Raw genomic sequence first — 12,346 nt, 5'->3', positions numbered from 1 at the left:
AACTCATTAAAATCAAGTAAATTCAAAGAACAGTGTGGGCTTTGATGGAAAATGTCGTGCTGCTGAAAACAAGCTGTTATAATGTGTAGCTGTTAATAATTAATGTTAACAAAAGAATTAATGTTACTAATGATTCGGTGTCCAGCCTAACAGACCCAAGTCAGTGTTTCTGGCCCGTGTACATTTGCACTGGGATTCTGATATTTTAAATATTCATACAGTTTTATTAAAACCTGCTTAATTCATACGGTTTTGGGTGATTTCACTTTGAATCTGAAAAATAATGTTAGGAAAACCTTGATAAAGATAATAAAATAAAGATCATCTAGCACAGAGGTCTCCAACCTTTCTTGCGCCACGGACCGGTTTATGCCCGACAATATTTTCACGGACCGGCCTTTAAGGTGTCGCGGATAAATACAACAAAATAAAACTAGTACTGGTACCGAAAAAAAGATTTATTCATAACCAGTGTTGGTCAAGTTACTTGAAAAAAGTAATCAGTAACTAATTACTGATTACTTCCCCAAAAAGTAATCCCGTTACTTTACTGATTACTTATTTTCAAAAGTAATTAATTACTTAGTTACTTTTTAAAAACACGATTTACAACCTGAAGAGGTGATAAAGTGATAGATCTTTCAGCCCAATTCTACTTTTTCTGCATAATCCATCATACAAAATGTAATCAGATGGAAAAGTCTCTTTTTAAAACTTGTTTTATTAGTTTTAATCTTTTAACTTTATGCATCAAGCAAAAATTTAATTATCTGCAACATTCTCTGACTGGAAGAAATTAGTTTAACATTTAAACCTATTTTCTGCACATTCCAGCACATAAAATAAAATATTTTTTGTGTTTACACTCAATCTTTCAAATAGATGCAAGTAAAACACAGCAGAAAATAAATAAAGTCAAAGACTCAGCGGTCCTGTTGCTCTATTTTCACCTGTAAAGCAGGAGTGGGGTAGGCGGAGGTTTACCCTGGTGCAGGTGTGCCGCGGTCAGTGGAAGAATCCGCGAGTTTCTCTGTGAGTTTCCCATTACGTCGTAGCTACTCGGTGCTTGTTGGAAGTTTAGGGGTTTTTTCGCTGTAAAAAGAAGTTTTCTTCCCACGCACAGCGGACACTAATGTTTTTGTCACTTTTTATGGAATCAAACTCAAAGTAAGGTCAGTACTTCCACGCTTTAAACGCTGCACGCTCACACTCTCTCTGCACTCGATATATGATTCACTGTTGATCTGCACACAGCTGTTGTCATGAACGGCGCACTCGCTTACGTCACTGTCGTGAGACATTCTCGCAAAGAAATCACGGTTTTAGTAACGCAGTAACGCAGCGTTCCTACGGGAAAGTAACTGTAATCTAATTACCGTTTTTGCAATAGTAATCCCTTACTTTACTCGTTACTTGAAAAAAGTAATCAGATTACAGTAACGCGTTACTGCCCATCTCTGTTCATAACACACGTGAAAAGACCCAGGAAAACCGATTTAACGATAAAAACGATAACAAAATAATGCTGAAAACCCATAAAAACCCTGAAAACCATACATTTCATACCTGAGTCTCAACTCTCGCGGCCCGGTACCAAACGACTCATGGACCGGTACCGGCCCGGGGGTTGGGGACCGCTGATGTAATACACCCTCCTTCAGATTCAAGTGGGACAGCAGACATGCGCCTTCAGCGACCTGCCTGATTGAAACATTGTATCAGACTAAGTTAACAGTCAACAGCTACAAAGTTACTTTCTTCACATTGGAGTTTGTCAATCAGGTGCTTGGATGAAGGACTCCCACCAGCTTTTTCCTCTTTGTGCTGTCTGCAGACTGACTCCATGTTAAACTATGACAGCGCCATCGTCACTGCTGTTGTGTCATCAGTGTTTTTGTTTAAAAATCATACTTTTTATTCACACGGATGCTCCAACATCCTCCTGTGTTACTTCCAGCTGACCTTTCTTTACCTGGATGATCCTGATGAAATCTTTGGCCTCAGCAGAGCTGTTACAGATATGTGGCCTCTCCTTATTGTCATGAATGCGATGTTATGCCATGAGCTCCCGAGCTCGTCTCATCTTGTTACTCCAGGAGCCACGTCCTGATAGAACATCACTGGCTGCTTCCAGGAGAAAATCTCCTTTTTTTCAGCCTGGCTGCTTTCATCATTGCTTCTTTGTCCTTATAGTTAAAAACCTTCATTGTGAGTGCTGTGTTGTTGTTCACTGTGTACACCTCTCAGTGATATGACATATCACATCAGCCACATGTGCTGACGGTGAACCTGCTCTCATCCGTGAACACCACAGAACGTCAGTAGTTGTGAAAGACTTGGAGCCACACAGCGTTCCCTAACTGTTTCTTTCTTCCTTTAACGTTATGGCACACACAACGCTTGCAGCTCGGCACCTTTGGTTTCTCCGTGGCCAGCTTTCTGGTTGGCTCCACACTTCACTGCCTGTCCCCGGTGTCACTAAAGAGGGAACAGAGCTCATCAGTGTGATTCCTTCCAGCTTGTCCTCAGCCTCCGTGGCGCTGCCCCTCGAGCACACCCCTGCCACAACGGTATTTTATGGAAAATTCCAATCAGGCTTCACGGTGCCAGGCAGTGATCACAGGACCCACTAGAGGAATTTGGGCCCTCAGGCCACGCTCACAAAGTCTTTCTGTTTGTTTGGTCAGAAACTGGAGGTAATTTTGTACGGCTCTGGCAGTGCTCATCCTGTTCCTCTTCACACAACTCGCTGTCTGTCTGCTGGAATCTCTTAATGGTCTTGAGACACTTTTGGGAGATACAATAAATGGCAATGGAATGGTTTAATGTGCTGTCCTTGAGCAGCTGGGCTACTTGTGTAACCTCTATAGCAGGTGTGTTGACCTCAAGGCCTCAAGGGCCGGTCCTGCAGGTTTTAGATCTCACCCTGGGTCAACACACCTGAATCACATGATTAGGTCATCACCAGGCCTCTGGAGAACTACAAGACATGTTGAGGAGGTCATTTAGCCATTTAAATCAGCAGTGTGGGATCAAGGACACATCTAAAATATGTAAAAATTGTGTATGTTTCTGTTCTGTGTCTTGTGTACTGTTTGTTTGTATATGTGTCTTTCTTGCTGCTGTTACACCCAAATGTCCCCTTGTGGGACAATTAAAGGATTATTCTATTGTAAAACCTGCAGGACACCGGACCCGGAGTTCCCCCACCCCTGCTAGGATCAGGTGTCGTCTATCCTTTATTGTTCCTCATTGGGGAAACTCAGGTGTTCTAGCAGCAAAGTGACAGGCAAATGGAGCGTGCAGATTCACACAAAACTAAAGAGTAAATAAAAAAACAAGGAGTAAGAGGCTAGATCATCAGGAGCTTCATCAAAGGTGTCCACTTGATTTTATTGACTGTTTAACACATAAAAGTTCTACACCACAAAAAAAAATCGAATAGAATGAAGCCAGGAAAATACATGTTTATATTGACTATTATCTTAAGTTGTGAACATGTCTTATTTAGTTTTTGGATGTTAAACTGTTAAACTATGTAAAATCATATATACAGAAGCAAGAATGTTCTGATTCCCATTCACAGAGTTATTCACAGCATTCTCCTCCTACCACAATACAATGTAGGGTTAGCACATACGATGACTTAGACCTCAGAAGGTTAGTAACTATTCTTCCACTTTGCAGTTGAAAATCTCTTCATGTCATTTGTTTGTTCGTCTGCAGACAGCAGTCATCAGCTACGACTATCTCACAGCTTTCAGACACGTGGAAAATGGCACAGACGAATACTGGCACCTCAAGTCAAAGGTAGAGAACCACTTTGTTTCTTTAGAATTGGGGTGGGTGAAATGTTGTTGTTGTTGTTGTTGGTGATGAGCTGAAGGTGAACCAGACTGCCCACTGTTCTCATCACACTTCTTTCTCCTGTTTGTGAAACTTGTTCCTCGACAAACTAAAGAAGGCATATTTAACTATTCAGGGACATCATCATCATCACTGTTTTGGAAATGTGGTTTTCAGTACCTATTTAAGACTATTTTCTAATTTTGTCTGTCCAGAGATGCAGAGAAAATACTATGTAATGTTTTTAATCCTCTGAGCTTGAACCCATGGCAAGATTAGGGTTGGGCTTTAATGTAACCCTGCAGGCTTTTTAGAATAATAAAATGACTTTCTGGGGGTTAAAACGAAAGAAGGTTTTGATGTGTGTCTGTTTGAATTGTCATTTATTGTCCTTTGATTTCAAAGACTTGTAAGAATCATGTTCAAAACCAGGAAACAAATATTCTGACAGGAACAGGATTTGGTTTTAAAGTTTCAGAAACAGAAAATCAAAGCAATTCGCAAGAATCTTAACCAAACCTTTTCACTTATTCATTATTGGTATCCGGTCGTTCAGTGATGACGTGACGAATCCTACTTCCGGGTCTAAAGTAGTCTGTGTTTAATATGGCTTTTGTGTTGTTAACATGTTTAATGTTTTGTATTTTCTTCTATTTGATCTCAAAAAGCTCCTAAAACAGTCAGTGATCACTGTTGACCTCCCTCGGCTTTTATTACCGCTAATCATTTATTTAAGCTCAGTTTTTAAAACCTTAGGATGTAACTACAGCCCAGCCCATGCAGCAGTATATGAATGACTAACCTCGTATTGTGGATGGATTATCTCAGTTGTTCTCCTGGCTGAAGTTTGGTCCTTTTACAGCATCCTGCCATGCGATTACATTTGTTCCTGACCACCGAGAACACTCACATTAACTTTTATCGAGTGGAAAAAAAGTTAGCTTGTTTATATTATGCTAACATAGCTGTGTCGCTAGCGGTCACGTAGCACATCATTATATACCAGCTAGCCCAACTTCAGTAACCCTACAAACGTCACTGCTGTTTAGTTTTCTGTCTTCATTTATGCTGGAAGTGATAACAGAGCTGTACGTTTGAATTTGTTTCCAAAACCCCGCAGTCAGGACATGCTATATTGTATTTAGATAGAAGCTAGCGAGCTAACTTCCTGCTAACTTCTAACTCCGTTAAATGTCATAAATTCCGTTTTCATGGATGCCTGGATGTTAAACTCAATTGTTACACCTGGTAGAGCAGAACGCTGATCATTTTATTAAAGATGAAAGACTTTAGACAGTTTTTCAACTCTCAGTAATGCCATAGTGATCGTTTGATATATGGACCTGCAGCGGAGTTTAGGCCCAGACACGGCTAGTGACGTCAGACTGAATGACCGGATTAATGAATTCAGTCCATTTTGGAACAAGTGAAGCTCTGTGAATACTTGTGCATACACTGTAAATCACAGTTAAATGTTCAGTCAGTGCTTAAAGTTTAAACAGTGGAGTAGGGCACACTCTGCTGGACAAACTATGTGATGAGCCCATTTCTAAAATACCTCAAAGATTACTTTCTGTAATCTATTACCCATTACTAGACATGATCCAGACAAATGGGTTAAATGACAACGTTACAAATGAATCCAGATCAGTGGGGCACAGTGACCAGTGTTTGTTTTGTTCACTGCATACAGACCTTGTTTCATGTTTATAAGGTGACTTTAATCATGACACTGTTTTTTTTAAAGTTGACATGTTCAAATTCCTTTGAATTGTTAGTCTGCTGCGTTCACATTTGTGCTACAATGAGCAGGGTTTGTGTAGCTTCGGAGGAAAACGGTGCCACACATGGACAATACTTTTATTGTACAAAAGGGCGAGAGTGCAGTGGTAATTTGCAGACTGCACCCAGGACAGAAACATCTGCATTATACTGCTAACAGAACTTTAGCTCTTTGCTAGCACCTGCACAGACAGCAAGCTAACGATAAGCTAGCAAAGAACCCAGAGTGAGGTTAAAGCTGAGTGAATGAGGACCTCAGAACAGATAATAAACAGGGGGAGGAGTCAGACTGAAGCCTTGATTTCTAACTGTTCACTGTGGATAGTGTCTTTGTGCTTCTAGCATTTTTGTTCAGATGTAATCACTAAGAGACAGATCACGTGTGTGCATATTACATTACTTTTAAGAAAAGTGCTTTGTGTAATATGTGTTTGCATTCGCTAACAGTATTTCCCACACTGAGCCCAACAAAGAGGGGAAATACCTCCATCATGCACAAACATTTGACCACACAACATGCAGTTAATCTGCACGTATATATTTACTTCGATATGCTGTTTAGCAATGGTGGCAACTTTCAAAGCGGAGCCAGTGAGAACTGATAAGAGGACCTAAAAGGAAATGAATCCATGAGTGATATCGATAATGGAATCGGAGTCGCGAAATGTTTTACTTTTTTTTAAAGACTAGGCTTAAAAAAGTTTTGGCCAGTTGATGTGGCCATAGTCTCAGACGGCACTGAGCATTTTGTCACTCGCTTCTTTTCTCTCTCCTTGTTTTCATCCACAATGATCGCACTTAAACTTTAGTAACTGCTAAACTCTACCCTTTTTTGCCCTCTTTCCTTCCTGTCACTGGCTGAGCCTTATTAGGCGTCTGGTCTGATCCATCTGATCAGTTTGTTGGTGGGATTTTCTCTGTTTTTGAGTGAATTCCTCTGTCAGAAGCAGTGAAAAATCTCAAAAGTCCCTTTGGGATTTTTGATGGGCTTAAGGTCCATCAAATTGGTGCAGTTTCAATTTAGATTATTTGCTTGAAAAAAACAGTTCAGACCTGTGTGGATTGGGTAGGTGTGAGCCACAGTTTAAACCTCTGTACTTTATAGTGTCGACAGAACCATTACCACTGAAAGACAGAGACTGTTACAGTTACATTTGTTGCAACACAAACATTTCTTCAAATACACTGCTCAAAAAATTAATGTAACATTTTTAAATATATTTAGTATAGCATGACGTGAGTTAAGTAGCAGAGGGGTTGTTTGTTTGGTTCTTTGGTGTTAATTAAATTAACAACACTTAGAGGGGTAACAAGCATTTGTTTTGGATCAGTGTCACCACTGAGGTGATACATGGACCCCACAGAGGTAGTCCAGCTCCTCCAGGTTTGCACTTGAAAATGTGTCATTTCCTGAAGGTTTGCTGTGTCTCTCAGAGGAAGCCTAATTGCACGACTACGGAAACAGCTCCTTTCACTTCTGAGCGTCTTCCTTACCAGCGCGAGGTCGATCTCCCACAGAATCGACAGACTGAAGCTACTAACTGTGGAGCTATGCTACACTCTCTCTGGACTTGGCTGCTCAGCTAGCTGACCACATCATAACAAAGAGGTGCATGAACAGTAGGATCACACTCATGCTTCCTGGACTGGGAAATGCATGTGCAGACCCTTCTACATGCCCAGAGTGATCATCACTGCAGTGAACATACCACCTGATGTTAATGTTAACACGGTGCTCTTCCAGCTGTACAATATAATACACAAACAGCTGCAGGCCCATCCTGAGGGAGCTTTTTGGGGACTTCAACAAGGCTTGTCTTCAGTCTGTACTCCCTAACTTTGTACAGTACATACAGTGCTTCATCAGAAGGACGAATAAATGAGATCACTGTATTTAAGCAAGTCTTCAGGACTCTACCCCTCTCTAATCTGGAACTGTCAGGTCACTTATCAATACTTCTGATACCAGCATACATGTGCAGGTATCAGGAAAAGATCCAAACCTCCCATTAAAGACATTAAAACCTGTCCTGAGGGAGTTCTCTTCTGACTGTAAGATTTCTTAGACAGCAGTGAGTGGAGCGTTTTCATCATGACCTTCAGGAGTACACAGAGACAGAGCTGCACTGACAATGTAACAGTGGGCAAAAGTACTCGGGTCAATACAAACCAAAAACCTTGAATGACCTCCGATGACGAAATGGAACTCAGGCTGCAAGTCAGGGGACAAAGCTCAATACAGTGTAGCAAGGGCAGAGCAGTGGAGAGCCATCAAGGGTGCAAAAGAGGCTCACAAAACGAAACTGGAAGGGTTGTGGATGCTCTGTAGTGGGAGGGACTACAGACTATCACCAACTACAGAGGGTCCACACCCGTCACCACCCCGCTGACACCACGCTGGCAGAAGAATTACGCCCCGTTTCCATTAGTACCTACTCGGGTCGGCGTGCCATAGTTCTCAGCGTTTTCCATTAGGATATAGTAGCTGGTACTTTTTTCGTATCTGCTCGCCCGGGTTCCAAGTGATCCGAGGCGAATCTGAAAATGTGACATCAACAGACTTCATCCTAGTGATTGGATAGTTAGTGGCATCACTCGGTGAGTCATGAGAACGTCTCCTTCACGAAAATCAAAAGTGCCAGTTTTGAAACCCGGTAATGAGGGAACTGGCTATAAAACACAACGCCGTGGTGACACAGAGTCACATCGAGCCATATTGTGGCTCGATGTCCACCTTTGTTGTGGCATTCGTGTTGCATCATACTGTTTCTGTAATTCAATTGTAATGGAAAACGAGGTGAGTTGTGCCATGTCGAGCCGATCCGAGTAGATAGTAATACTAAAAGTGCTTTAACTTCTCTTGCTGAAGAGCCCGGACACAGCTGAGCTGCCTCCTGATTCCACCAGCGCTGCTCTTGTCTTCCAGGAACACCCGGTGAGATAGGTGGTGAAAGCTGTGAACATCAGGAAAACTCCTGGCCCACATAGAGTACTTGATAAAGTACTTTGTGCCTGACCAGGAGTTTCAACCTCACTGTCACAATGAGGTTGCCTGAAGACAGCAACCATCACTCTTGTGGCAAAGTTATCTGCCCCAAAGTGTTTCAACAACTACAATCCTGTCGCCTTAATGTCAGCAGTCATGAGATGCTTCGAGAGGCATATCCTGCAGCGCATAAAGGCCTGACTCCCACAGAACCTGGACACTCATCAGCGTCCAGGTCGCCTGCAGGGCACGCAGATGTCCAGAGGACCGCACTGCCACAGCATTCTGTCACCTCGAGCAACCTGAAAACTATCAGGATGCTGTTCATAGATTACAGACGACAGTGTTCAGTACCATCATTCCTGGAGTACGGGTTGAGATGCTCATTAAGACTGGTTTATCCCTCTCCCTATCCCTATCTGTGTGCCTGGATCAGGGATTATTTGTCCTAGTGGCCTCAGGCAGTTGAAATGGGCACTGCCTGCTCCTCCTCCCTGACCCTCAGCACGAGCTCCCCCCAATCACTGAATAAACTAATCACACTACAGTCACTCCTACCTGTACGGGAACTGTGTACAGGGAGGAGGATAAAACACTGACAGGATGGTTACCTGAACACAACCTTTGGCTCAGCACCATCAAAACTAAGAGGAGATGAGTCCACTGTCAGAGGCCATAAGAAGATCATTTGTAACCTTCACTAAAGCTGTTTCTGTGCTGTGATGAGCTCTGAAACCTGACTGAAACTCTTCAAATAAACCTCTGCAGATGATCTGTTAGCTGTTTGACAACTACTCTTTCAAGGATGATATGAAAGGAAGGAGACTGGTGATGCTTTTTGAGTAAAGGTTTAACTACAGCCAGCTTGAAGGCCTGTGGTACATAGCCGATCATTAGAGATAGGTTGATCATATTTAAGATCGAAGCATTAATTAATGGCAGGACTTCTTTGAGCAGTTTTGTAGGAATGGGGTCTAAAAGACACGTTGATGGTTTGGAGGAAGTAATTATTGAAGTTAACTCAGAAAGATCAATTGGAGAAAAAGAGTCTAACTTAACATCAATGGTACTAAGAGTAGCTGTAGATAATATTACATCTGTTGTGAAATACTGTTAATAAATTAATAAATACTGTTGTGAGTTGCTGCAACCAACTTTTGGCTGAATGGACTAACCTGGCACATCATTTTTTCACATTGCTTTTCAGGGTGCCTTTGAATTGAGTAGTTATCTGTAGGTTGGTAATTAAATCAAATAAACTTCACCCAGTTCATATCAGTGTATATATCAACCATTATTCTTTATTTTTGAGCAGTGTGTTTACACTTTCTGCTTAGAAATGACATGTAAGTTAAATAAAATACAAATTTAATGGTGAGAAAAACACGGAACAACAGTTCTGTTTCCAAAGTTTAATACCAGGGGTTAATAGATCTCTCTTACTATCCATTTCATGTTATTCAGCCTACTTGGTGTCTCTGCCTTTCTCTTCATGTTGAAAAGTGGCAACTACAGACTGTAAAGGGGATCAAAAGCTTTTATCCTTGCTCTAATGAAGCAGGACCACCTGTGAAGCTCAATGTTACTGGAATCCTCCAATAAGAGATCCATGTCCAAAAAAAATGCAATGTTTTTCTTGTTAAAATATAAAGAAACCAATCAACAGTGCTTTAAGAAAAATGCAAAAAGTCCAAAAGGTGCACTGTAGTTGCATTTGAGTGGTTGTGATTTACAAACTGTGGAGCTGTGTAACCCTCTGACCTTCAGCTGGACATTTGTTTCTTGTGACATGTTTGAGCACACAGTCGATGAGCTTTGATTTCTTCCTCAGTCCTGCTGACACTGTCACACCCTGTGTTCGGTTGTGAGCAGAGAAACCGAGCTATATTCTGTCTCTCATGGAGAGCTTGACTTAAAAAGCTACTTAAGCAGCCAGTCGTCCAAGCTTATCAAAGGCTTCCCTGAGTGAACTGAGTGGCCATTTATTGTCAATTAGAGTCTATCACAGAACAAGGAGGGGAGGTCTCTCAAGTCTGCCAGACGAGAGGTGAAACATGCCCTGCAGTGAGAGAACAGATGAACTGCTTTTGTCCTCTGCAACCAGCTTTTTATTCAGCTGTTAATTTCTCACCCTAAGGAAATGTCACTTGTCGCTTGCACTTGGGTTTTGCTGACTTATAGATGCACCTGTTTGGATGCAATTTGACTCATTTAACTTACATTGTTATAGCAGGACTGCTCTAAAAATCAGTGCAGGTCTGTGTCTGTCCCCAGGCCCACTGTAGCTTTACATATAACACATAAAGTGATGAGCACCTCTTTTTGCTGAATTTTGAGTGTTTTAAACAACTTTGTTACATGTGTGGTGTTCCCGGTCAGAAGAGACCTCCATAGGAAATGAATGGGAATCCACCCCACAACGCCCCCTTTGGCCTCTGACCCCCTGAATGGCCCACTGAACGACCCATTGACTCACCCACTAAACTGAATTTGGTGGTAAAAATGTTTTTTATGTTGATTTAAGAGCTGTTAAAACCAACTGGTTACTTGTGACTGGAACAGTACGTTCAGGGGGGTGGGAGTGCACATAACCAGAGGGCCAAAAGGGTAAATGAATTATGCTATTAACCATCAGGAGAGTCAGTATTGAGAGGAGAGCTATAATTTACTGCACCCTTTTTCGTCACTGTGCTAATCATATTACGACATAGATTTTCTTTTCTTTTGTTGATTAGAATAAGCTTTACCTATGAAATTGCATATTTTTGCATTTCACTGTTTCTTCCTGTTAAAAGGGAGTTTTTCCTTCCCACTGTCACCAAAGTGCTTGCTCATAGGGGCATTTTTCTCTGTATGTATTATTGTAGGATCTACCTTACAATATAAAGCACCTTGAGGCGACTGTTGTTGTGATTTGGCGCTGTATAAATAAAGCTAAATTGAACGACTGCAGCATTGTTATGGAAATAATGCATTTTAATATTATTTTCTGACATTGACTTCTAATGTTATATTTTGCCAACTCGTCTGCTGAACACAGTGCAGGTTAGAATGAAGGTTTTATCTCATGTCCTGATGTTACAGTGCACCTACAGAAAAGCACCGTGTGCTTGAGCAGCAGGCTTGTTTTGCGGTGACAGAAAACAGACTTTACGCTTGGAGAGAGACCACACCCCACCACATACCTCCACCACCTGACGTAGGGCTGGGGACTCCAGCCCAAAACGGTCCCGAGCTCTCTGTTCAAGCCGTCAATCTGCAGTATAATTATAATTATTCACATGTGCCATGATTTGTGTTGAGTTGTACATTGTCTAGAAAAAAGCTGTACTCTTTTGCCTTGTTATGGTTCAGGAGGTAGAGGAGGTCCTCTGCTAACTGGAAAGTTAGTGGTTTGATCGCTGGCTGCTCAAGTTTCCATGGCAAATTATTCTTGGGCAAGATACTGAACCTGCAGTCGCTTCTCAGTTAGTGTAGAAAAACACTATATGAGCATCAGTCCTTTACTTTTCTCATTCGCCTTTCCCAGTGCTCTCTTCTGTTCTTGATTTAAAGACAAAAGACTGAGAGAAATGAAGATGCACATCAATAAAGAGAAAAGCAGAAACACTAGAGTTTGCTGGTTGATGGAGATAGGTCCTTATCTCTGGACTGATTATGCAATCCTAAGTGCTACTCTGTCCCTTTGTCTGTTTTCCTTCTCTCCCTGTCTCAGGGAGTTCAGGCATCTTA

The 12,346-nt window shown here is 41.7% G+C and overlaps 1 protein-coding gene across 7 annotated transcripts in view; it reads left to right on the top strand.

Annotated features, from left to right (window-relative positions):
* The window catches only part of adck1 (aarF domain containing kinase 1), a 170,823-nt gene that overhangs the window by 5,552 nt on the left and 152,925 nt on the right, over nt 1–12,346 (top strand). For all 7 annotated transcript variants that reach the window (XM_085391119.1, XM_085391118.1, XM_085391115.1 and 4 more), the window contains one exon: nt 3,727–3,810. In XM_085391119.1, the coding sequence (XP_085247245.1) occupies nt 3,727–3,810 (84 nt within the window). The remainder of the gene's footprint in view (nt 1–3,726; nt 3,811–12,346) is intronic.

Source organism: Rhamphochromis longiceps, linkage group LG19 (genome assembly GCF_057381845.1).
Source record: "Rhamphochromis longiceps isolate RC_006_pf linkage group LG19, R_longiceps_female_GT1.1, whole genome shotgun sequence".
Classification (NCBI taxonomy): domain Eukaryota; kingdom Metazoa; phylum Chordata; class Actinopteri; order Cichliformes; family Cichlidae; genus Rhamphochromis; species Rhamphochromis longiceps.
The sequence above is the reverse complement of the archived record's forward strand: the minus strand, read 5'-3'. Positions and strand labels throughout refer to the sequence as shown.